Source organism: Megalobrama amblycephala, linkage group LG7 (genome assembly GCF_018812025.1).
Source record: "Megalobrama amblycephala isolate DHTTF-2021 linkage group LG7, ASM1881202v1, whole genome shotgun sequence".
Lineage (NCBI taxonomy): Eukaryota > Metazoa > Chordata > Actinopteri > Cypriniformes > Xenocyprididae > Megalobrama > Megalobrama amblycephala.
In genome coordinates, this window is record NC_063050.1 from 54386238 (window position 1) to 54414132 (window position 27895).

The 27895-nt window shown below is 36.2% G+C and overlaps 2 protein-coding genes and 1 long non-coding RNA gene across 6 annotated transcripts in view; all 3 read left to right on the forward strand.

The window, feature by feature from the left end:
• The window catches only part of LOC125272906 (SLAM family member 9-like), a 55254-nt gene that overhangs the window by 17628 nt on the left and 9731 nt on the right, over window positions 1-27895 (forward strand). The gene's annotated exons all lie outside the window — the stretch shown is intronic.
• Window positions 886-20390, forward strand: LOC125272909. 3 transcript variants are annotated; one of them, XM_048198090.1, is made up of 6 exons: window positions 1199-1321; window positions 1519-1815; window positions 6764-7021; window positions 7189-7275; window positions 7441-7482; window positions 7559-8229. In XM_048198090.1, exons 1-6 carry the CDS (start codon window positions 1213-1215, stop codon window positions 7579-7581), a joined length of 816 nt encoding a protein of 271 aa, XP_048054047.1. In that variant the 5' UTR covers window positions 1199-1212; the 3' UTR covers window positions 7582-8229. The 3 variants fall into 3 exon arrangements, with proteins under 3 accessions (XP_048054046.1, XP_048054047.1, XP_048054048.1); XM_048198089.1 differs by lacking the exons at window positions 1199-1321; window positions 6764-7021; window positions 7189-7275; window positions 7441-7482; window positions 7559-8229 and adding exons at window positions 886-1097; window positions 14899-14995; window positions 15364-15666; window positions 19821-20390 and having other exon boundaries at window positions 1519-1718; XM_048198091.1 differs by lacking the exons at window positions 1199-1321; window positions 1519-1815; window positions 6764-7021; ... (1 more) ...; window positions 7441-7482; window positions 7559-8229 and adding exons at window positions 12486-12641; window positions 13935-14108; window positions 15364-15666; window positions 19821-20390.
• On the forward strand, window positions 22296-27115 carry LOC125272913. Of its 2 annotated transcripts, XR_007185965.1 has the most exons (7): window positions 22296-22924; window positions 23120-23419; window positions 23628-23687; window positions 25056-25318; window positions 25642-25731; window positions 26172-26212; window positions 26306-27115. It is a non-coding gene; the product is annotated as an uncharacterized LOC125272913 (long non-coding RNA). The 2 variants fall into 2 exon arrangements; XR_007185964.1 differs by lacking the exon at window positions 23628-23687.

The following is a 27895-nucleotide window of genomic DNA, read 5'->3' on the forward strand; positions in this document are numbered from 1 at the left end:
TACTTAAAGTGCTCTATTTTCGTATAGTAATTTTGTACTTAATAAAGTAAAGAACATTTTTTAGTACCTATAGGATAATCTTAAGAACATCTAATACATACATAATATGTATCTAATACATTCATAACAGAGAAATTATGTTAAAAGCACATTTTATTTCATATTTATTGTCTCAAAATAGCACAGTTGAACAAAGGGATTGTTTTAAATGCCAACAAGTGCCAATGTGACGAGTTTGATGCTGGACATGAACCAATAAAAAAGTAAATACTGAATGCAATATAAATCACTTCAAATAAAATGTGAATGCATCTTGTTAAGACTGGTTTTTGAAACAAAAATTCTAATTCAGAAGGAGATTTGTGCCATTAGTGAAGTATGAACATCAAAAGATGCATTTTTAAAAAAATATATATATAGTTTAATCAGTTTTACATTGTGTCCTTCAATACAGTTTAGTTTGTATTATGTGAATTATATATTTACAGTTTAAATGAATATAAATACTGGTGTGGTGTCAGAAAAGATGTGGGCTACAACCTACTGTAAATCAGTTATTATAAAACAGCACACCCCAAATATTCACTCCAAAATGAAAACAGAAAAAAAAAAAATAAAAGCAGTTTATGCAGTGCACTTTTGTTATGCAGTGGATATTTTTCATGCACTAGACCAAACTTGCTTTCGACCTGCTGCAGCCTGTGAATAAACTAATAACCTTTCATAATTAACTCATCTTGCCATTGCGAGATAAGCTAATGTTGTTCTGTCTGCATTATACTAGTCAAAACAACTCTGAACACATGTCCTATCATGTGTGCCTGTGAAAGACGACCGAGCCAATCAGAGTAGGTAAAGGGGCGGAGCGACGCGTGTGGCCCCGTCCCTTTCTACAACCCGGTGTTTTTGAGGAGAATGCTGAATGTTTTCATTTTCTGTTTCATATAAAACCACTATTCTTACACCGTGTTTGCGTCGCTGAGCAAAATCTAGAGAAAAAGTGAATAAACGTGTATTTTTTCTAACAAAAATGTCACCTCGAAGTTTGACGTTCGTCACCATCATTGTGTTCATCATCACCACTGAAGCGGTTTCAGGTAAGTTAATTATCTACCGGTTTTTATAAATTACGCAGTGTCCATTCTTTGAGGGTTATAAATAATATATATAACAAATAACAATAAATTTTGAATTCTAAATTACAATTATCAAATGATTGCAGTGTATTTTAGGTATAGATTCAGTGTTTCTTGTATAGATCTTATGTTTTACTTATCAGTCTCAGGTCAGGCTGTAAAAACTGTTCAACGGGACCCTAATGGTAATACCTAAACTATGCCTATATATTTAATGATTTCCGTATTCATTAAACATATGCTTTCGTTATAATGGAAATAAACTGGTACTATATAAAAATTCCGTGGTACTTTTACGTTGTTGGAAGTGATCACGTGTGTTGCCTGGAAATTACCCAGCTTGAATGTTGACTAACATACTCTCTCATATTTCAATTATTAGATGTAGATCTGATGAAAGCAGTGGGTGATCGAGTTTCTTTTCGTCCAGACAACTTTGTTCCTCCTGTCACCAGCATCATCTGGAAACACATAAACACTAGTGGAACTGTTAACCAGGCGATTGAATGGGATGAAGGAGAAATTCTAATCCCGAATCAGAGATTCAGAGACATCACAAATGTTGATGAGAAGACTGGACAAATCACTATAACTAATCTAAAAGTCGAACATAGTGGAGTTTATACCATTGACATCAACAGTAAAGAGCAGCAACAGAGATTCAACTTGACGGTTATGGGTGAGTGAAAATTGATTATATTGATTATTACATCATGTTGTTATGGCTGATTTTGCTTAGCCTCACATTAAAATAATCAATAAAATAACATCAGAGTGTGATATTACCATCTGATACCATCATTGTACCACAGTACTCTCACTAGACTAGTTTAGGGCTCTACGCTTACATTTCTTTTCACTTTCTGATCAATGACAGAAATTAACCTTCCCATTTAGAGGCGATATTTGTCTTTTTAAAATGACTTGCTGGTGCTTTTTTCTTTCTTTCTTTCTTTCTTTCTTTCTTTCTTTCTTTCTTTTTTTTTTTTTTTAACTTTGTAAGGGCATTTTTTTGTAACCTTATTAAATGTGTCATCTTTGTCAAATTCATGAATTTATATTTATAAATTGAGATAGAACAACAAGACACAATCAGGAAGAATAAGTTACCAATCAAATGAAATCAGTATCAACAAAATTAATCTTTGCACTGCATAGAAAAACAGAAGGTGGCATCTAGGTACATTTACAGACTGTTTAATGAGGCTCAGAAGTGACACGAATGCTCTTTAATTCATGACAACAACGTTATGAGATTAATGTTTTAGAAGGTTTTAAAATGTTAAATGATTTAAAGGTGCCCAAGAATGCTTTTTCACAAGATGTAATATAAGTCTAAGGTGCCTCCTGAATGTGTCTATGAAGTTTCAGCTCAAAATACCCCATAGATTTTTTTAAATTAATTTTTTTAACTGCCTATTTTGGGGCATCATTAACAATGCACTGATTTACACTGGGCGCCGCCCCTTTAATTCGCGCACTCCCTGCCACACGAGCTCTCGACTATATTACAGCGCATTTACAAAGTTCACACAGCTAATATAACCCTCAAATGGATCTTTACAAGATGTTCGTCATTTATGCTGTATGCATGCTTCGAATTATGTGAGTAAAGTATTTATTTTGATGTTTATATTTGATTCTCTATGAGTTTGAGGCTGTGCTCTGTGGCTAACGGCTAATGCTACACTGTTGGAGAGATTTATAAAGAATGAAGTTGTGTTTATGAATTATGCAGACTGCAAGTGTTTAAAAATGAAAATATCGACTGCTCTTGTTTCCGTGAATACAGTAAGAAACGATGGTAACTTTAACCACATTTAACAGTACATTAGCAACATGCTAACAAAACATTTAGAAAGACAGTTTACAAATGTCACTAAAAATATCATGATATCATGGATCATGTCAGTTATTATTGCTCCATCTGCCATTTTTCGCTATTGTTCTTGTTTGCTTACCTAGTCTGATGATTTGGCTGTGCAGATCCAGATGTTAATACTGGCTGCCCTTGTCTAATGCCTTTCATAATGTTGGGAACATGGGCTGGCAAATATTGGGGCGTACACCCCGACTGTTACGTAACAGTCGGTGTTATGTTGAGATCTGCGTGTTTTCCGGAAGTCTTTTAAACAAATGAGATTTATATAAGAAGGAGGAAACAATGGTGTTTGAAACTCACTGTATGTCATTTCCATGTACTGAACTCTTGTTATTCAACTATGCCAAGATAAATTCAATTTTTCATTCGAGGGCACCTTTAAATTAATGAAATGCTTTGAAAATGAAACTAAAACCGCCAGTAGGAGGCGTCGAGTCACTATCTTTTTCACTGAATCATTCAATCAATCGATTCATTCAAACAGCTGATTCATTCAGGAACAAACCAAGTGACTGTCTATATGAATGTGTCATTGAATCATTGACTCAATAGATTCGTTTGAAATTTGTAAACAAAACGGCTGTTATGTTTTTTGGAACTATTTTCATTGACAAAATCTGACAATACTGTTCCTAAAATGTAAGTCATTTAATATTAACTTCATGTTTATTTAATTATTGTATAAAATCAGTATTACATTTGCAAACTCCCTTTATAATCAATAAAAGCTGTCACTCATCTCAGTTCATTACAATCTCACAAACTTCCCTTAAAATCTATGAAGTTGTCTACACTGCACAATCAATCTCTTATTTACACTGTGTCTGTATACTTTGTTTGTTATAATGAGAGGCCCGATCGGCCTGAGGGGGGCACTACAGCAGTCAAAGTACAAAATGGCTCATAACTCCTGAACCGTTATGCCCAGGCTCAAGTGTCTTATATTGTTGGAATAAGATGCATGTCTCGGACTGGCTCATCACCTGGTGAAATTGGCGAAAACCTACTTTTGCGAACTAGTCCTAGGTTTTTGACCCAATCTGAACCAGAGCAGAAATGTTCTCTGGAGTCTGATTATCAAAAATTATCAACAAAAAGTTCCAATTTTGATTAATGGTCACTAAAGGGCGCCAAAACAAACAATGAGGGTGGAGTCACTTTTACTAAAATGGCTATAACTCAAGAATGAAATAAGATATTTGCACCACATTTGGTACACATGTATAGGGGCTCAATCTTTGGACACAATAAAAAAAAATTGCATTGATTGGACACTAGGTGGCACTATAACTTGAAATACACCATGAAACAGCTGTAACTATGCAACCGTTAGTCCGATCGACTTAAAATTTGGCATGCAGTGTCTTGGTCCAAGGGGGCATGATAGTCTATGAGGACATTGGCATATCTCAAAAAACATGGCCATAATCAGCCAATGAACTTTCCAATGAAGGTCCTAAAGGTCTGTAAGAGTTTTAAAAGAAATCGCCACTAGTTGGCACTAATGAGTTTTACGCCTCTGTAATCATGTGTGCTTTCACAGATCCACACAATATGCATATCATTTGATAGATCTCCTCATGCGGAACAACTTTGTCTCAAGAACTAACGCTGTCAATCAAATCGTTCATTAATTATTCATGAATATCTGAAAAACCTACTTTTGCTAAATAGTCCTAGGTTTTTTGCCTGATCGGAACAAAACCCTTTACCCTTTGGGTCACTTTAACAGGGTCATTTAGAAAATGGCTGTGGCAAAATATACTCAAAAGCCTATAAATCCTTAATAAAAAATTCAGAACGTCAAGAAATTAAGTGAACACATGCAGCATATGACTCTAAAGAAGCATGCTAACTGTTATGGAGATCTGACCATAGGTGCCTGTTTTGGCTGAAAATGGTCTGTTCCTTCAATGATTTAAGTGGTTACTTGCTAAATAAAACATAATCTTTTTACACATATGTGACCCGTCACGGAAACCAGGGACACAAGTCGGCAGCACAACTCTTGAGCAAAATGAGAAAGAAGCATTTTTTTTCAAAATTGATGATTTTCGTGTTTTTGCAGAATCTGTTAGTTGAGATCATGAAGAAGCCTTTCCGTGTTTGAGATAGCAGTATTGGTATATTTAAAAGCGTACATTTTGAGGTCGAAATCGGCTTGTTTTTCGGAGATTCTAGCACGCAGTAGGGGCGTGTCATGTCTGTGTGTATTTCCATACTGGGAAGCGTGGCTACTTACTATGCAGCGCTCTGGCCGGCTCTAGCTGATATCAAAATTCAATGAAGAACCGTGGCCGTTACACTGAAAATGTTTTGAAGTACTTCTTCGACAAGCCGGATGCTTATGAACAAGCGCTCACTGATTCTGAAAACGATCTGAGCGACGATGAAAGCGGCATAATAAGACATTACCTCTCTGGAGTCGGGTAACGCGCCGGCGCATTTTGCAGGATTTTTTTCACATTGCAGCAAAACAGACTTAAAATACTCCGTCATTTTTTGTCATAGAGACATAAGTAATATATCAATTGAAACTATAGAATGTCTTCTTTTATTTGTGTACACTCAGAGTAAAAACACAATGTTGTGCTTTTTGTAAAATAAAGAAAACTAACATGATGCGTGATCTCTCGTCTCCCTCTGAACGAAGTCCAATCTGATAGTTCTCAGAAAATGAACTGTAACTTAGTGAATACTAATCATAAAAAAATTATACTTATGTCTGAAAAAACGTTGATATGTCAAGTTTTAAAACGTGTAAGTCAAATCGAAAACAAACCTTCTGTGTTTATGTAATCTGTATGAAAAGAGAGCCATGTCAGAAGTCCGTGATTCAGCTCATTATCCGCTAATGCGGCCACGCCCACGGAGGGAGCGCTATTCAGACGCAAATTCAGAGGCAATGCATGCATTCATCGTCTCAATCGTGTATTTATTGTCTTGAAAAGTGTTTTGAATAGCCATAGTTAACGATCTCTGGCCTCTGTTAGTCCAGTTATTTCCTGGATTGCCTATTCTTCTTTAACAGGCTTCTCAGGTGAGAACATTTCATTTCATGATTATAGTGACCAAAATGATCACGGTTATCACAGAATCCTGTTCAAAAAGTCAATTCACCAAGTTTTATGTGGAAAACCAGCAAATAAAAAATAAAATTAGCATCAATATGTACTTTTTCTTTACATAAACATTAAAATAATAACATTAAAAATGATGGGCAGATTTTAAAGGAGTGTCTTGCAACAAGTTATCTACAATGCACGAGTTCAAATAGAGTTTTGACAAAAAAGTCACATATTTCAGCCTCTAAATCATTTTTATAAAAGTCAAAAAAGATAAATTACTGACATTTACAATGCACATTAACCTTTATTATTAATAGTATGCGGTCCATGCAGCTTTACAGGGGGTATGGCTTATCTAAATGAGATGTAAATGAGCCCTATTGTCACTCACAGCAGATGAGAACAGGTGAGAACTGCAACTTTAGAGGCGTTTTTCTCCCTATAGAGCTTTCTTGATTGCCTACCTTCAAATGGCCACAACTTCTCCAAATATTATCAGATTTCCATGTGTCACACATCATTGCACTTTCAGAATCTGTGAATAACTCAAAATGCCCCAAAACCGACTTGTGTCCCTACTTTCCGTGACTGGTCACATATGTGCTTAAAGGGCTTAAATGCTTGTACCATGATAAATGCTGCTTGCAGCTTTAATTGTTTAATTGTTTCTTTAACAGAGCGGGTCCCCAAACCTGTGATATATATAGAGCCGAGTGTTAGCCCTGGTGTTGTGTATTTGAGATGTGAATACAGTGAAACGATCATCTGGAAGAATTCTACTGGAGAAACACTGACGGGTTCGCTACTCTATCCAAAAGGAGAGTCTATCACAGTCATAAACGAAGGAAATCCAGAAAACTTCTACACCTGTACACTCGATAACGGCGCAAGTGAAGAAACCAGTGATCCGGTCTATGAGAGAGATCTGTTCAAAGGTGAGACGACATAAATCTGAAAGTAATTAGATGAATATGCTTGTTTCTATCGATTGTCATAATTCAGTAATGCAAGATGCAATTTAATAACCTAATTCTGATCATTTATAACTGTGTGTCCCAGGAGATAGTTTCATATGCATAACCTATTGTTTTTTCTTCACTAGAATCAAACACACGATTTATCGTCGCAATTGTCATTCCTGCGATCACTGTGATTATCATCCTTTTCCTGATTATGATTGTGTTTCATGGTAAGATCATTTAAAACATTTTAAAGCATTTCCTTTCTTTCATCTGTGTTTATCATTTGCTCAAAACATTCTAACCATTATGAACTCATGAATCACAAAACATCTCTATTAATAAGATTGATAATGAGTTCATGACTGTAACTGTCACTGTTCTTGTTCTTTAAGGTGATTGTGCTGCTTCCTGTGGGAGACACAAGATTTACAAGAGTAAGTTTAATCATTTAATTTATTTGTGTCAAATAATTACTATATTTTATAATGTGAAATACTGTTTTCCCCTCAGAAATAACAGCTGTGAGTGTGTGATTGATGCTGCCACAGTTCTGCTCATCATGGACTCTATAAATCTCAGCTTTACTGAATCATCTGGAGCTCTGAACCGTCTGTGCCTTCATGAATCTGACTGTTATTAAACTTTGACTGTTGCTTTTTGATATTTCTCTCTGCTGGGCAGCACAAATGGTGTTTGAAATTCAGGTTATGAATCTATTAATCTAAATATTGTGATGGAATTTTTGAACTAATTAATAATGAACTAACATTTCTTTTTTTTCTACAGGCCTAATAATAATCTAACTTTGAAATAGAGAAATAAAGTGTTGTAAGGGGAAAAATTCTGTTGTGCTGGCTAGACAGCATCCTTCTGAGGATAAAAAATAGTCTTGTTTTAACCTATTGAGTAATCTGAACTATTAACCCAGTGATATTTTTTGATGATCTTGTGATTCAGTTGTTCTAATCTAAATTTATGCAGGACAGAGGAACTGAGATGATTTTCTTAAATCTAAACCAATCGTATTGAGACTGATGATAACGAGTAATAGATCATGCCCTACTGACTGTGAAGTGTACCTGAAATCCTATAAAACCTGCTGTATTCCTTTGTTCGGAGAGAGATTCTCTGGGATTGACGAGAACTCTCACGGCTGTTATTAAAGCTTTGAAGAGCAAAAACTGGAGTCTCTGGTTATTGCTGCAGCAAGTCAGGTTAGGAAACAAGGTTTAAGGGGGTCAAGACAAAATATTATTGAATGTCGATTAGGAGATGCCCCGAAAGATCGGGATATTTATTGAGCGTGGATTAGGAGATGCTCCAAAAGATCGGGATATTTATTGAGCGTGGATTAGGAGATGCCCCGAAAGATCGGGATATTTCTTGAGCGTGGATTAGGAGACGCCCCGAAAGATCGGGATATTTCTTGAGCGTGGATTAGGAGACGCCCCGAAAGATCGGGATATTTCTTGAGCGTGGATTAGGAGACGCCCCGAAAGATCGGGATATTTATTGAGCATCGATTAGCAGACGCCCCGAAAGATCGGGATATTTATTGAGCGTGGATTAGGAGACGCCCCGAAAGATCGGGATATTTATTGAGCGTGGATTAGGAGACGCCCCGAAAGATCGGGATATTTATTGAGCGTGGATTAGGAGACGCCCCGAAAGATCGGGATATTTATTGAGCGTGGATTAGCAGACGCCCCGAAAGATCGGGATATTTATTGAGCGTGGATTAGGAGACGCCCCGAAAGATCGGGATATTTATTGAGCGTGGATTAGGAGACGCCCCGAAAGATCGGGATATTTATTGAGCGTGGATTAGGAGACGCCCCGAAAGATCGGGATATTTATTGAGCGTGGATTAGGAGACGCCCCGAAAGATCGGGATATTTATTGAGCGTGGATTAGGAGACGCCCCGAAAGATCGGGATATTTATTGAGCGTGGATTAGGAGACGCCCCGAAAGATCGGGATATTTATTGAGCGTGGATTAGGAGACGCCCCGAAAGATCGGGATATTTATTGAGCGTGGATTAGCAGACGCCCCGAAAGATCGGGATATTTATTGAGCGTGGATTAGCAGACGCCCCGAAAGATCGGGATATTTATTGAGCGTCGATTAGCAGACGCCCCAGGAAGGTAACTTAACACTCTGAGGTCTGAAAACGCGCCGGCGCTTTTGCAGGTTTTTTTTCACATTGCAGCAAAACAGACTTAAAATACTCCGTCATTTTTTGTCATAGAGACATAAGTAATATATCAATTGAAACTATAGAATATCTTCTTTTATTTGTATACACTCAGAGTAAAAACACAATGTTGTGCCTTTTGTAAAATAAAGAAAACTAACATGCGTGATTTCTCCTCTCCCTCTGAACGAAGTCCAATCTGATAGTTCTCAGAAAATGAACTGTAACTTAGTGAATACTAATCACAGAAAAATTAAACTTATGTCTAAAAATGTTAAGATGTCAGGTTTTAAATCATGTAAGTCAAATCGAAAACAAACCTTCTGTGTTTATGTAATCTGTATGAAAAGAGAGCCATGTCAGAAGTCCGTGATTCAGCTCATTATCCGCTAATGCGGCCACGCCCACGGAGCCAGCGCTATTCAGACGCAAATTCAGAGGCAATACATGCATTCATCGTCTCAATCGTGTATTTATTGTCTTGAAAAGTGTTTATTTGGATGTTAAAGCCATGGTTAGCGATCTGTAGAAGACATGCAGTTAGTTCCTGTTTTCTTTTCTTCTATAGATGAATTTTAGATGAGTTTTTGTTTCTTTAGCGCCCTCCGGCTGCAGTATGAATTGGAAACTCCATTCATGGAATAGCCTCTTCTTCTTTTAGATGAATTTGTGGACTAAAAATTCACAGAGAGCGCCCTCCGACTTCAAGTATGAAATGAAAACACCAGCGCTCATAGTAATGATAATGAATATTAAATAAATATAACTCCTTTGTATAGAAAATTGACATAAGCATATGAGAATCCAATATTTCTCCAAATGTGCATGCTTTTAAACTAAAAGCCTATATTCAGACTCTTTGCATCACAGAAATACATTATATTTTAAAGTATAATATAAAACCATTACTTTATATTGTAATAATATTTTTCTGTATGTTTCATATATCATGATGAGCTTGAGACATCACAGAAGGTTTTTTTCACAGCCTACCTGACTGAAATGCCTCATTAATATGCAAGTCATTTCAGATCATTACTATCCAATTCTTTTGTCTTCTCAGGTGAGAATGGCCCATTATTCAGTGGTGATTCACGCCTCCATGCATACTGTGTTTCTTGGCAAAAAGTGTCTTACAAAAACTAAATCAATATATTGTTTTATATGAAGGAGTAGGCAGCATAATTTTTACATAATTTTGAAGCAAAAACTCTAGTTTACAACCTCCAATACCCTAAAGTATTGTAAACACAGATTTACTATACTTTTTTTGGCCTTATTTCAGTGACTTAAGTTTTTTGTTTTTTCAATAACCACGCATAAATGTTATTCCTTCAAAAACACAAACATGTACATACATGTTCCTCACATATTATTGTAGCCTAGTTTGTGCTGAATACAGTGTAATGACACTTTTGTCATTTATATGTTTATGAACAACTGAAAAAAGCACAAATGTCAGGGCATGTCAAAACTTCTCCAGGCCCCAAATCAGCCTCAGACTCCAGAGGGTTAAGTCAGGTGCGTCATGGAACATCTACCACAATATGCAGATACTTTGTTCTCAAGGAGGGACAAGATGAGAAACTCTTACTGGCACCAAACATAGAGTTGCAGGTGTACACATTTTTGCAGAGTTGTAGAGTGATTGTATATAAATGCATAGTGTAGTAAAATAGTACACATTGAATGCAGTGTAAATAACTTAAAAAAAAATGTGTAATGTGTAAAGACTTTTATTTAAAAACAAAATAAAATTTTAATTTCAGATGAAGATTTCTTTGTCTTTAGGGAAATATGGACATTGCAAAACATGCATTTTCATACATTTTAAAACTGAAGTGAAAGTGGAAGATCAGCACAATTATGCATGTTTACAGTTTCGCACTTTCTTATTTTCGCTTCTTATACCATGCCTTCATAACTTTGACTGTTATTTAACTTTGACTTGTTTTTTGACCTTTCTGTCTGCTGGGCCGCACAAACGGTGTTCTTCCTCAGGTTATGAATCTACAAGGGGTGTAACGATATATCGCAGTACGATATTTCGTGATGTAAAAATGTTATGATATGTATCATAGAGTGATGGCGATACTTTTACGATATGACGGCAGTCTAATCTTATTGGTTGAGCAGCTGACGTGACCTACCAACATGGAGGAGGCAGTGAGAGAAGCCGGGTTGTCACCGCATATTAAGTGTGTGTCTCAATCAGCTCTCTAGTTCAGTAAGTGTTTTGCGCACACATCGAATCTTGCAAGCAGGTTTAAACTGGAGATGTTCCGATACCCATCGAGATGAGAAATTCTCAACTTTTCAGAATGTTGCAAGCGCACCGCAGGTCACGTGACAAGAACCAACTGATCTGCTGTGGCCTTTCCGTAACAAAACATCAAAATCTCAGCCGAACAGCTGATCATCATAGCTGCACAGGGTGGTTTTTATATCTTATCTCCATAAATATATCTAGTAGTAAAGCTAATGCAAGGGCTAGAATTCAATTTATCCTTTGCTGAAACTTTCTACTCCTCTTGGCGAGCGCAGTTCATGCTTCATGGCAATTCACGACTGACGCCACGGGAGCGCAAGCGCTTTGGAAAGAAGGAGAAGCCGTGCGGTCGCGCTTTCCACACGTGATATGTGAATGGTCGGATCCTTAATTCTAAGTTCATGTTAAATGTAACGTTTTTTCAGTGACAGACAGACCTATTCAGCTTGTGATTTGAATACAGAAGGTTTTTATTAAACCTCGAAATTTGATCTTGTATGTACAACAAGGAAAATTATTGAAATTTGTCAATGTTTTTAAATAAATCTTATTTGTATTTCAGTTTCAGTTTGGTTTGAAATATCGTGATACGTATGGTATCGTGAGCTCAGTATCGAGATACCGTATCATGACCTGAGCATATCGTTACACCCCTAGAATCTACTGTTAAATATGCAGATACTTTGTTCTCAAGAAGGGACGAGATGAGAAACTCTTACTGGCACCAAACAGAGTTTTGCAGGTGTACACAGTGAATTCAGTGTAAATCACTTCAAATAAAATTCTCTTATTAATGTAAAATGTGTTAAAACTTTATTTAAAAAAAAAATAATTCAAATGGAGATTTATGTCTTTAGGGAAGTATAAACATTGCAAGACATGCATTTTAATCAAATTTAAAAATGTGAAGTGAAAGTGGAAGATCAGCACAATTATGCATGTTTACAGTTTCTGTTTTCACACTTCCTCTATTTTCTGTTCATATACTGAATCTCATACATGTAAAAGACATTCTGAGCAAAATACAGAAGAAAAGTGCATCAACGTGTACTTTATCTAACAAAAATGTCACTTCGATGCTTGATGTTGGTCGTCATCTTTGTGTTCATCGCCACAGAAGCCGTTTCAGGTCAGTGATGTTTATAACATTTTTTCTATTTTTGTCGATCCTGAAGCAGTTTAGTTTTAAATGTTATAGTATTGTAACCTAATTTTCAAATATTAAAGGTGCCCTTGATTCAAAAATTGAATTTACCTCGGCATAGTTAAATAACAAGAGTTCAGTACATGGAAAAGACATACAGTGAGTCTCAAACCCCATTGTTTCCTCCTTCTTATATAAATCTCATTTGTTTAAAAGACCTCCGAAGAACAGGCGAATCTCAACATAACACCGATTGTTACGTAACAGTCAGGGACTCCGCCCTCAATATTTGCATAATGCCATTGCCAGCTGAGCTCATATTCAAGCCATTAGTCATTAGAGAGGGCAAAACGTCTGGATGTGCACAGCAGAATCAACAGACTAGGTAAGCAAGCGAGGACAATAGCAAAAAAGGGCAGATAGAGCAATAATAACTGACATGATCCATGATATCATGATATTTTTTGTGATATTTGTAAATTATCTTTCTAAATGTTTTGTTAGCATGTTGCTAATGTACTGTTAAATGTGGTTAAAGTTACCATCGTTTCTTACTGTATTCACGGAGACAAGAGCTGTCGTTATTTTCATTTTTAAACACTTGCAGTCTGTATAATGCATAAACACAACTTCATTCTTTATAAATGCTTTCCTGTAGCTCAGTGGTTAGAGCGTGGCATTAGCAATGCCAAGGTCATGGGTTCGATCCCAGGGATTGCACATGCTCAGATACCAATATGTATAGTGTAATGCAATGTAAGTCGCTTTGGATAAAAGCGTCTGCCAAATGCATAAATGTAAATGTAAATCTCTCCAGCAGTGTAGCATTAGCCGTTAGCCATAGAGCACAGCCTCAAACTCATAGAGAAACAACCGTTAACTTCCAAAATAAATGATTTACTCACATATTTCGAAGCATGCATACAGCGTGCATGACGAACATCTTGTAAAGATCCATTTGAGGGTTATATTAGCTGTGTGAACTTTGTAAATGCGCTGTAATATAGTCCAGAGCTCGTGTGGCAGGGAGCACGCGATTCAAGGGGGCGGGGTCGAGTGTAAATCAGTGCATAGTTAATGATGCCCCAAAATAGGCAGTTAAAAAAATTAATAAAAAAAAAAACTATGGGGTATTTTGAGCTGAAACTTCACAGACACATTCAGGAGACACTTTAGACTTATATTGCATCTTTTAAAAACATGTTCAAGGGGACCTTTAAATGACTGTAGTGAATGATAGAGATGTTGACTAACATACTTGCATATTTTATTCATCAGGTGAAGGTGTGATGAAAGCAGTGGGTGATCAAGTTTCTTTTCGTCCAAACAACTTTGTTCCTCCTGTCACCAGCATCATCTGGAAACACATAAACACTAGTGGAACTGCTGTCAAGGCGATTGAATGGGATGAAGCAGAAACAGGATATCTAATCCCGAATCCAAGATTCAAAGGCATCACAACTGTTGTAACACCTATCCAGTTAACTTTTACTTGAGTGCTACATAAAATAAGGGACCAACCAGACCAATTTCACTCATGAGTCAAATGTATTAAACATAGTCACACAAAACATTCATTATTCAGCAGGACACCAATTTCTGACATCAAACAGTTGGAACCAGAGATTAAGAAATACAGTCCATCACATAAAGCACAGTCCTTGGTTTCTCATCAATTAGGACCATAAGCTTTGCTCAGTCTTTGTTGCCAATGAATAGAGAAAACAGTACTTAAATGGCAAGATGATCCACAGCAGAGTTCAATCGACAGAGAAACGTTGTCATGCAACAGGTAACAGTCAAGTAGTGAACGGAAATCAACTCTTAGTTCCAATCTTCTCAGTTGTTGAAGCCCCCAAGTAATCCACATACATTCAGAACCCAAACCCTCTGTAAACAGAATTCAAACAAACAAACAAACCATAACCATGTGCTATGTACATGAATTGTTAAACCAAAATAGAAACAATAACAGCTACTTACAGATGAGCTTAGAACTCTAAAGTTCCTCAACCAGGGCAAAAAGGCCACAACCACCATGAGGCAAGCCTCTCCTTACAGGTAAAGAACCAACTTCCTGCCATTTCTCCTTCTTTGTTTCCCTAAATAGGCCAACTCACACACCTCAAATAGAGCGCCCCCTAATGCTCAGGTGAGTAATAGTAAATAGACGGGAGAACTCTACTGGTACTTACATTAGTAACAGAAAAACTGTTACACTGTTGATGAGAAGACTGGACAAATCACTATAACTAATCTAAAAGTCGAACATAGTGGAGTTTATACCATTGACATCAACAGTAAAGAGCAGCAACAGAGATTCACATTAACTGTTATGAGTGAGTGAAACTTGATTGATTAATATTACTGCTCTTAAAGTATCATATTATTATGGTTGTTTTTACTTTGCTTCACATACAGAAAAAAAAAATGTCATTGTCATAATGGCATCAGATTGTAATGCCATGATACTTTGATTAATACCATGGTATTTACATGGTGATTCCATAAACATGGTACATGTTTCACATAGGCTAAGTGATGGTTATAACATTTTATTGAAGTTGACTATTTTTTTCTATTTTTGTTGATCCTAAAGCAGTTTCGTTTTTTAAAATGTTATAGTATTTTATCCTAATTTTCAAATATTAAATGACTGTATAAACGATAGAGATGTCAACTAACAATCTCATATTCTATTCATTAGGTGAATATGTGATGAAAGCTGTGGGTGATCAAGTTTCTTTTCGTCCAGACACATTTCCAGACGTTCATTCTCTTACCAGCATCATCTGGAAACACAGATCCAGTAGTGGAATTCTTGTCAAGGCAATTAAATGGGATGAAGGAGAAATTCTAGTCCCGAATCAGAGATTCAGAGACATCACAACTGTTAATGAGAAGACTGGACAAATCACTATCACTAATCTAAAAGTCGAACATAGTGGAGTTTATACCATTTACATCAACAGTAAAGAGCAGCAACAGAGATTCAACTTGACTGTTATGGGTGAGTGAATATTGATTATATTGATTAATATTAATTAATGTTAATGTATTGTACAATAAAGGCATCAGATTGTAATGCCATGATACTTTGATTAAAACCATGGTATTTACATGGTACTTACACTCAAAAAATGATCCTTTAAACCTACTTAATTTAATTATGGACAGTGGTTCCACACAAGCAAATTGTTTTTTATTAACATTAATAGAATTTTTTGAATCTATGTAAAATTCTTGTGTTGTGACAACACAACTGAATGAGGACGAATCTATTTAAAATAGTAATGTCAAATCAAATCAATGCAATTGCTTCCCTGTAACTTAAACTTGTTAAGTTTAGTGGACATGTTTTAGTTTATTTAAAACCAGCCAAATATGTTTCATTCAACCAACAAAAGGAGATTTGTTTCAAATAACTCAATTAAATTATGGACAGTGGTTCCATCCAATTAGGTTTTGTTACTTTAACTCAGTGATTTCTATTTAAAGTAACTCCCTTCAAAGCAGCATTTATTTGTGTGTGATTACCTTGCAATAAACAGTTTTAAACAGCCTGTCCAGTCATTACATTCAAGAATCTTTAAACTTGTGCAAATGCTTTTAATAGTCTGATGTAAAATTAATTTTAGATAATGTTAGAATCAAAAAACTCAGAAAGTGAAAATTAACCTGAAAAAACAAAAAACAAAAGGATAAATACAATTAAATCTTTATTTATTTATTTATTTATTTTTTACAAATTTACAAAAAAAAAAAAAAAAAGAGTGTCCAGATGGTAGTGTGCTCTTCAGTGCACTTTATTGGATAACTTGTTGCCATCAACTTTTGCAGTGCTTTGAAAGTATACCTGAATCCAGGACGGTAGCTCAAATTCAGTCCATTTATTAGTCCCATCAACGTGGCTGTATATGGCATATGAGACACTGCTAAGGTCTGAAGAACCTTTTGCCCCTCTAACACCACTCCAACATCTGCTAGGCTCTCTTCTATATCTGCACCTTCCAGTCTTATGAAATAAATCCCCATCGAAGTCTTCTGAATCGCCTCCTGTCCTGTCCTAGTGTGGATATTAAAAAACAAACAAACAAAAAAACAGTACTCTTAAATTCATGTGTATTAACTTTAACAAAGCATTTTAAAATGCACATATACTCACCATATATACAGATCAGACTGCTAGGGCCTTCTTTCATGTAGACACAGAGAGATTTGATTATGCACTCTCTCTTCAGTTCAATGTCACCATTCTAAAGATGCAAATAACAACAACATTACCCAAATATAGCCTTTAACCTTTAAAATTAAAATAATTCACCTTTCCATAAGATTACCCTGCCATTGTTCCTATCATACTCAACCACTTTCAGTTATCCATCCTCCTCATGCTTTACATCAGGGGTGTGAAAGCTTGCTCCTAGAGGGGCTGTTCTGCAGAGTTTAGCTCGACCTAAATTAAATGCACCTGAACCATCAATGTTTTTTGGAATTTTCAAATAAGAACAAAGTGTTAAACTTTCAGGCTGTTGCGCTGGGGTAAGTTAGAGCTAAACTCTGCAGAACATTGTCCATTAACAATAGTGTTATACATGTAACATCTGTCAGTTACTTTGCATTTATTGTATTTATCATGGTAATAAACAATTTTATTATATCTGTTTATGCATGCTCATGACCATAACCCCAGTGAGAGAATATTGTTTTAAAGGGTTAGTTCACCCTAAAATTAAATTTCTGTCATTAATTACTCACCCTCACGTCGTTCCACACCAGTAAGATCTTCGTTCATCTTCTGAACACAAATTAAGATATTTTTGATGATATCCGAGGGAATCTGATCCACTCAAAGGCAGCAACGTCATTGCACCTTTTGACGTCCAAAATAAGGTAGTTAAAAACATGGTTAAAATAGCCCATGTGACTGCAGTGGTTCAACTTTATTGTTATGAAGCGATAAGAATACTTTTTGTGGTCAAAAACAAAACAAACATTATGACTTTATTCAACAATTGGAACTGTCATCCTTGTTTACATCCGAATGCCAACTTAGTATAGGCCGAAGCTGAACACGTGCATTTGATGCTGACACAGGAGTCAGCCAATAACGAGCTGTTATTCGGACGTAAACAAGTCAGTCTGCAGTGAGTTCACTACGTATGACAACAGTTTAAATTGTTGAAAAAAAGTCATTATTTTTGTTTTTGCGCAAAAATAGTATTCCCGTCGCTTCATAATATTAAGGTTAAACCACTGCAGTCACGTTGACTATTTTAACCATGTTTTTAACTACATTTCTGAACGTCAAAAGGTGTAATGACGTTGCTGCTTATGAGTAGATCAGATACCCTCAGATTTCATCAAAAATATCTTAATTTGTATTCTGAAGATGAATGAAGGTCTTGCTGGTGTGGAACGACATGAGGGTGAGTAATTAATGACAGAAATTTAATTTTTGGGTGCACTAACGCTTTAATACAAGGTTTTGTTGAGTGTGGTTTTTCATACCTGTGTAGTGGGCACCAAGAGATGTTTAATTTTTTGTCCAAGGACTCCTCCTCAAGTTTTCCAGAGTATCCATCCAGCTTGACAACGAATGTTGACACCAATGGGATAAATTTAAAACAAAAACATTATGAAGAGCAGCTTTATCAGTTTTATTGTGCCAAGCCATAGGTTCTAACTAACTACTTTTATTAAAACCTAAAAAGACAACTACAGTGCTTCACTTACCTTAGCCAAAACGCTGTTTTCTCCTTCATTAACTTGTGACATTCCTTTATTTCACCAAAGACAGTGACGAACTCCAAAAACCATGATGAAAAACTGCCATAAAAAAGTAAAATCAGATAAAATGTCAAAATGTGTGCATCTGCAAGGTGAATGTGGCATTATTTGTACTTGCTTCAGAGCTTCAGCCAGTTTTACTGGGACTTGCATAGCTTAGAAACTACACTGGGAGGTTTTAGGAGATAAAACGCTTGACCCCATTTTCACAGACTAAAATGCATATTTTAGCTGTTTTAACTGAAAGCAAATTGTACTGATACATCTTAAAATACGTGGATGTCATTGTTTTATCTAAAGATACACACCAGTAATGTTTTTTTTAGTTTACGTTTATAAAAGCTACAATGCCCTAATTGAAATAATGCCTAATCCTGGTTTAGCCTAAGCCCTGTCTGTGAAACCAGGCCTTAATATACTAAGACTGTGATAATCAAAGACCAAACTCTGAAACACAATTCCAATAAAAGCAGATGAGCCCAAAATATAAACGCAATGCGTTTAGTTACACGATAAGCGTTTTCCTCCCATGTTTTACACGCTTAACATAGCTATTAATACCGAAACAGCAATCTAAAAATATCAAATTCTGATGATGATAATAGCCTAAACCATGCTATTCGTGCAGATTAACCTAGAATATGAACGACATTTACGTTAACTAAACGCGTTGCATTCATATGCTGGATTCATCTGCACATTTAGTTTATTAATTAGGTGCGTACTGAGTTTTAACTTTTAATATCACTGTCTTAGTGCATGAAGCCACGTAAAACTTTTTCACTTTTTCATCTTTCAATCGCATGGAATCATCCATTAATGGCGCAATAAACAAGTTTAACAAAATATTCAATAGTCAATATATTAAAAACATCCCAGAGCAGACTTTTCGAAACACTAACAGAAATTAAAGACATTGCCTTTAGATCAACTTCATATTTTCTTACCTCACTGACTGCCGTCTGACACCATTCACTTTGCCACCTCCTTCGCGCCGTCTTCATCAAATACGTTGGAACTTGGAAGTCGTCACATCCGGTTTTTTGAATCGCGAACTTAAACACTTTACATTAGTTTAACGACTGATAATTAAGTATAATGGAAATTGGCACAGTTTCAGTCAATGAAACGCAATACAATAGTATTTTGGTGGGAAAAGAAATGTATGTGTGTTATTTTAACAAAACAGATTGGGGTAAAACCAACAGTGCTGCAAAACCATTTTTTTGAGTGTAGCGTAGAATTATAGTACTTTTTTGGTAGTTAAATAACCACTGTATTACCATCTGATACCATCATTGTACCATGGTACTGTCACAAGACTTTTTCCAAGGCTAGTTGTGTTTGATTTCATTGTTTGTTTTTCTTTCACAGAGCGGGTCCCCGAACCTGAGAAGAGTGAAGTTAACCCTGATGTTGTCCATTTAAGATGCGAATACAGTGATAAAACCAAGAAATCTACTAGAGAAGAACTGAAGTGTTCAGAACAGCATCCGACAGGAGAATCCATCACAGTCAAAAATGAATGAAATCCAGAAAACATCTACACCTGTAAACTTGATAAAAGCGCAAGTAAAGAGACCAGTGATCCGGCCTGAGAGAGATCAGCGGATAGACAACATTCAACATTAATCTGAAAGTAACTAGATGAATATGCTTATGTTTTTCTAATGCAAGTTGTAATTTACTAACCTATTTCTGATCCTTTAAATGTAGCCTATGTTCCAGGACTGAATGTGTTTATTTTAATTAGATTCAAACACTGTCATTCCTTTGATTACTCTGGTTATTATTGCCCTTTTCATTCCTTTTCACCTTGTAACACTGATATTAAATTTATTCTTTTTTTAAAAAAAGGGATTGTTTTGTGCTAACAGTGCCAATGTGATGATGTTTGATTCAGGACACGAACCAATAAAGTAGTCAGTTGGACGTGTCAAAAAAGATCTGTGGTGATTTCATCAATATAATACACTCACATAACCTTTTTGAGCTCACAGGAGAAGTGGCATGTGACTGTGAGCAACACTAGATTTAATGACCAAAAAAAATAAATAACAATAAAATACTTAAATAAAAATAAGGGAAATACTTGACAAAGAACAATGGCAAACATGAGGGCTTAAACACACTGAGACCCATGACATCAACACCTGAAAGCAATGATTAAACCAATTAGATCAAGGGAATCACATGACATGATCACATGGGGACATATGGGAAACACAACAACAGGGAGCACATGGCAAACATGGAAACAAAGAAATTAAAACATAACAATAAGACATGAATAAACTTCAAAATAAAACATGAAACAAAACCAAGACTAGACATGACATTCATAATCTAAAGTAAATGCTAAATTCATTCTGAAATTCTGACTTTTCCCCCCTCAGAATTGTGAGATATAAAGTCAGAATTGTGAGTTATAAGATCAGAATTCCATGATATAAAGTTGCCATTTTGAGTTATAAAGTCAGAATTGTGAGTTATAAGATCAGAATTCCATGATATAAAGTTGCCATTTTGAGTTATAAAGTCAGAATTGTGAGTTATAAGATCAGAATTCCATGATATAAAGTTGCCATTTTGAGTTATAAAGTCAGAATTGTGTGATATAAGATCAGCATTCCATGATATAAAGTTGCCATTTTGAGTTATAAAGTCAGAATTGTGAGTTATAAGATCAGAATTCCATGATATAAAGTTGCCATTTTGAGTTATAAAGTCAGAATTGTTAGTTATAAGATCAGAATTCCATGATATAAAGTTGCAATTTTGAGTTATAAAGTCAGAATTGTGTGATATAAACTTCAGTTATAAAGTCGAATACTTTTTTCTCATAATTGCGAGTTTATATCTCACAATTCTGACTTTATATCTTGCAACTGCAACTTTCTATCACACAGTTCTGAGAAAATAAATTGCAGTTCACTTCCATAGTTATGTGACAGGAATACAGACACACAAACACTCACACAAACACATGCAGCAATTGTTTTGTGCTGAATTTAAAGTAATGAAAGTAATACACTACAATGTTTTTTGTCACTTTATTCAAAACTGATTATTCTTTGTTCTTCAGTAACATAAATTTAGATTGTGAGGATCTTATTTCAGCAAATCGCCTCTCATTGTTCATCTGTCCCCAGCCAGTGCTACAAGTAGGTTGTAACAACAGAACTCTTTGTGTTTGACGTTAAAGGTACAATCTGTGATATTTTTTTCCGCTAGAGGTCGCTAGAAGCCTTTCAAAACAAATGCGTAGTTTGATGACGCCAAGTTTTAGAGCGGAAACTTGGGACATGTGGTCTCCATCTCAATGGACGGTGCAAAAGAATAGGGATTGGAGTCAGGAAGAACTCATGTTCATGGATGCGATTATTAACGTTACTGTAGTATGAAGCAGAGCAGGAGCGAGTGTTGTGGAGCTGAACGAGGAGCTGGAGCGATTAATAAACACACGCCCCACGAGCAGCGGGACTTTTATTATGTCACAGTCACCGGCGCTGCTTCCGCTTTTCCGGTCATGAGTATGAGGTTTACGGGAGCTGTCCTTGTCGACAGAACCAGCGGCGGATGGTAAACAGTAATTATGTTCCATAAATAAGTAACACAATCCACCATAAAACGTGCAAGAAGTAAATAAGGAACTGCTTGAAGCAAGCTAGTGGTTTGCTGGACGCTAGACACTACTTCCGCATTTGTCCACGGCACTGTTGTCATGTGGTTTCTACGTCAGTAAAGGCGGTAACAAAGGGTAACTGACGTCATTGACAGGCGACTGCACTGCCCCGTGTCACTGTTTAGAATGGGAATTTTCTCATGATTTACAAGTAGTTGAAAACATTAGAGATATTGTTAGTCATCAGCTGGACAAAATATATAACACTAGCCTAGTGGTTTTTGGATATTTTACTGCGAATATCTTACATAGTGTACCTTTAACTCACATAACTCATCTTTGACAGCTGTCCAAGTGAGTTATATTTGTAGTAGACAAATGTGACCACTATGAATCAGATTTTGAGAGATTTAGCACAAACAACCAATGAGCATTGCTCAAACAAAAGGTGTTACTTTCATCCCCGGTCTCCTCTAAACATTGAATGCAATGTAAATCACTCTGAATAAAATTTTCTGTCAAATGCAAAATGTGTTAAGATATATATATCTATATTTCAGATGGAGATTTATGTGTCTTTAGGAAAGTATGAACATTAAACATGCACTTTAAAGTTGTGTCCTATGGATCAGAGTGAAAGAGCAACTCAATGCTGCATGTTTGTGGTTTCTGTTTTTGTACTTCCTCTGTATTTTCCATTCTTACACCTCGTCTTTTACATGTGAAGACATTCTGAGCAAAATATACTGTCGAAGAAAAGTGTATCACCATGTACTTTGTCTAACAAAAATGTCACTTCGAAGCTTGTTGTTGGTCTCCATGGTTGTGTTCATCAGCACAGAAGCTGTTTCAGGTAGATCTACATGATGTTTAATACGTTTTATCAAAGATGGCGCTTCATCTGTTTTTTGTCGACCCTAAAGCAGTTTAGTTTTTAATGATATAGTGTATTGTAACCTAATTTACAAATATTAAATGACTGCAGTGAATGACAGAGACTTGCTTGTTGAATGTTGACTAACACACTTTCTTATATTTTATTCATTAGATGAATGTGTGAAGAAAGCAGTGAGTGATCGAGTTTCTTTTCGTCCAGACAAATCTCTTACTCCTAATGTCACCAGCATCATCTGGAAACACATAAACACTGACGGAATTGTTGTCAAGGCGATTGAATGGGATGAAGGAGAAATTCTAATCCCAAATCTGAGATTCAAAAACATCACAACTGTTGATGAGAAGACTGGACAAATGAATATAGCTAATTTAACTGTCGAGCATAGAGGAGTTTATACCATTGACATCAACAGTAAAGAGCAGGAACAGAGATTCAACTTGACTGTTATGAGTGAGTGAAAATTGATTATTATATTGTTTAATATTAATACTGTAAAATCATATTGTTATTATGATTTTTTTTACTTAAAGGGGCCCTTGATTATGATTTCACTTTTTTAACTTTAGTTAGTGTGTAATGTTGCTGTTTCAGCATAAACAACATCTGCAAAGTTACGACACTCAAAGTTCAATGCAAAGGGAGATATTTTCTTTTACAGAAATCGCTTTTTAAGGATTACAACAAATGACGAGTAGGGACTACAACAAGCTTCTTCTCGGTTAGTGACATCACAAACCTCAAAATTTACATAAACCCCGCCCCCGAGAACACACAACAAAGGGGGCGGGGGACATGTTGGGCTGCTTTAGAGAAGAGGAAGAGTTGTTGTAGTAGAGTGTTGTGTAGTTTTACGCTTGACAAACGAGGGTCAATTCAACGCTGGATTTGCACAAAAGATTAACATGATGGCACATGCTAGTGGATGAGTTGAATCAACTCCACAGCAACTACATAAATTTATCCACTAACCATTCAGAAACGTCCAGTTTCATTCTAAAAGTTGTAACTTCTTCCTGAGTCTCTCCATCAGTGTCGACTCCGGTTTGAACAATGTAAGGCTGAACACCGTTACTGACAATCCTCATTTTGGCTGCGTGAGATTCTCCAGCTTTGTTGTTGTTGAGCTGTTAAAGCTCCGCCCTCTTCTGGAAAGGGGGCGGGAGCAGCAGCTCATTTGCATTTAAAGGGACACACACAAAAACGGTGTGTTTTTGCTCACACCCAAATAGGGGCAAATTTGACAAGCTATAATAAATGATCTGTGGGGTATTTTGAGCTGAAACTTCACAGACACATTCTGGGGACACCAGAGACTTATATTATAATATATAATATTATATATCTTGTAAAAGGGGCATTATAGGTCCCCTTTAACATAATATAGGGGCAGCTTTGGTAGAGACTCTCTAATGGTTAGATAGTCAGACTGGTAACCCGACGGTTATGGGTTTGAGTCACAATACCAGCAGGAAATGGCACCAAATCCCCAGTCACTTCCAGGGTGCCACAACAAAAATGGGTGCCCATTGTTTTGGGTGTGTGTTCACGGTTTGCAGTGTGTGTGTGTGTGTGTTCACTACTCACTACTTCTAATGTTTGTGCACTAACTTGGGTGGATTAAATGCAAAATGACAAATGGGTTACCATACTTGGCCTTCACGTCACTTTCTCTTTCACTTTCACTATCGCTAGTAATTCTGTCAACTTTTTTTTTAACAGTATTTGTGAAAAATTATCATTTTTGTATTGTATATATGTCAATGAACAGTATGTTATATGTTAATTGCAATTTTAACATTAACTATCATTACTTTATCAATTATCATGTAAATACCGTGATATGTGGTAATCATTCAATACCATATCAGGTATATATTGTACTGAATGATTACCATCACTGTATTATGGCAGTCAGTGATGGTATTAGATTATGAAATCATGGTACTTTGATATATACCATGGTACATGTCCAAAAACATGGTGGTGTTTTTTTGGGGGTGATGTTATGGTTTGTATTAAAATTGTAGTAAATGCCATAGGATTACCATCTGATACCAACATCTTTTTTTTTCTTTTTCTTTCACAGAGCGGGTCCCCAAACCTGTGATAAAAACAGAGCAGAGTAAAGATAACCCTGATGTTGTGTATTTAATATGTGAGTACAAGTGAAACGATCATCTGGAAGAATTCTGCTGGAGAAAACACTGAATGGTTCAGAGCTCCATCCGAAAGGAGAGACTTTAGCAGTCAAATATGAAGGAAATCGTGAAAACTTCTACACCTGTACACTAGATAACGGCGCAAGTGAAGAGACCAGTGATCCGCTCTATGAAAGAGATCTGTTTGAGGGTAAGAGCAGTTTACTTCTACAATTGAAGTTAAACTCAAATCGTGTCCAGATTAAATTCATGTTTGGGGATGGGGGTGGGATTGAGGGGCTTGAGACTCTTGAGGCCTGAAGAGATGGAGCATGATCTGTGACCTGTTAACGTCTCATATGGTAATTTTTCATGCATGTGGTTCGTAGTCTTGTCGCACTCAGACACGGACAGTTTCTTCCTCTTCCTCTATATTCTCTGTTTTTGTTTTTTTAGAAATCTAATTTTTGATCATTTAAATGTGTTTTCCAGGGTTAAATTTGTTTTATAAAGTTTAATATGTTTTTTTATTAGATTCAAACAGGGTATTTGTCACTTGTATTTCCATCGTTTTGATCTGCAAGGTTCTTTTCACCTTTTTCCTGTTTATACCAACTTTATACGGTAAGATTACTGTTGTGTTTAATCTTCTTAAAACATTTGAAACTTATTTCTTTCATCTGAGCTTATCATTTGCTTAAAACTAAAAACAAACATTCAAACCTCTGTCCCAAACTTAAGGTAATTTGCCATTTGCAACCGGTTTTACTTTAATAATGTGACATATTTCTGTTTAAAATCAGATATTCAGTGAGAAAACGAATTGTTTTATTCATTGATTTTATCAGATTGTAAAACGAATGGAGCCAATTTTGCTAAAACAATTAAATAGGCTACTATAAAATGCTTGAATTAGGCTATTGGTTAACATTGTAGAAAAGGAAAGATCATTTTGATGAAAGATTGTGAAGATAAACAGATGCACTCATTAATTGTTCATTAAGGAATGTGTATTAATAAAGTAAAGGCTCGATTATGATTTCATGTCGTCGTTGTTGTTGAAGGTTATTGTGCTGATTGCTGTAGGAGACAAAACACTTCCAGAGTAAGTTTACTTCTTCTCTGGAAAATCATTAATATGTGCAATATCACAAATCAACTTGAACTATGTTTTAAAATATAATTTTTTTCCCCTCAGAAATGACAGTGATTGACTGATGCTCATCATGAACCTTGTGACTCTTCAAATGTAAAGCCACACGTGGATCTTCTCGACACATTTGTCTGGATCATCGGCTCTAAATACACTTGTACATTACATCTATGGATGTGTTGCTGTTGTGTGTTTCTCCTGTTTTAATTTTTCCCATCATGAGGACATGCTTTCCACTAACAGGTACTCATGACTGCCACCTAATTCACTTTGTGGATTTTTTTACCTGTTGTGATTGGCTGTTGATGGGAGAGGAGTATATAAAGCTTCATCAGTCACTGAAAAGAGGAGAAAATGACTGAAATTACTGTGCCGTCTGGAGAGAATGTCTCCTGCCTCAGATCCAGCTATTGAGTTTATGTTGTTGGTTTAATTTGATCAAGTGGTGTTCACCAGATGTCATATAGGTCATACAAGATTGACTCATGTGTTTTGCAAGACCACCTTTATAATATTAATTGCTGTATTTTTTCCCCTGTTTGCTGGGCTTTTATGTTCATTGTATATATGTAAGTCTTTGCCATGAAGATAGCCACAGATGCTGACATAGCAATAAATAAAAATACTGATAGTGGACTGTTGTTGGTCTGCTGCTTGTCAAAGTTTGATTGTATAAGATTTAGCAATTGTCTTTATTTTTATAAGCAGGTGGGTAGCAGTTTGGTGACATTTTTCTCCTCATTTTGGACAATTAAATGACATAGGGATATTTAACATTGATTTTTCTTTTTTGGGGGGGTCTGAGTGTTCAAGCCAACTTAAAAGAACTTAAATAAAAGAAACTTTTTTTCCCCATTACTGAAGTGTTGTCATTGTAATGCTGAATCAGGAGACAGCTGTCCTCCTTTTCTTCCTCGAGACTTACCTTCATTGTCATAAATAGTCAAGTCAAGTCACTTTTATTTATATAGCGCTTTTTACAATACAGATTGTGTCAAAGCAGCTTTACAGTGATAACTGGTATATAATTTTGGCTGCATAGCAGCTCTTAAAGAATAGTGTCAATGCAGGCAGATCAAAGCACTGTTAATACTGTTAATATCAAATGTCAAGTGTCCCCAACTAAGCAAGCCAAAGGCGACAGTGGCAAGGAACCCAAACTTCAACAGGTGACATCAGGTGGCAAACAGGTGTTAAAATGGAGAGAAAAACCTTGAGAGAAACCAGGCTTAGTCGGGGGGGCCAGTTATCCTCTGGCGAACAGTGCATTGTTACGATTCAGACAACTATCATAAGTCTGATAGGATCGCATCATTCAAGTATTTATTCCAGTTCAATCCAGTTGAGGATCATATTCATCACGCCAGTATGGACAGTTGTTGAGGAGCTGTGCCCCTAGCTGTCGTGTCGATGAGGCCTTCACAGTGGATGATCTAGTTGACTCAATCTCTGCTGATACTTCAGGGCTGCGTTGTGGTCGTGTCAAGGCACAGGTCCTCGATCTCACCTGGATACGGCCCAGATCCGGTTGACTACTGTAAACCTTAGGATAAACAGAAAGACTAATATTAGCGTAGATGCCATTCTTCTTCTGATGTAATGAGTACATCTGGTGTTATAGGAAGTGTTCCCGGT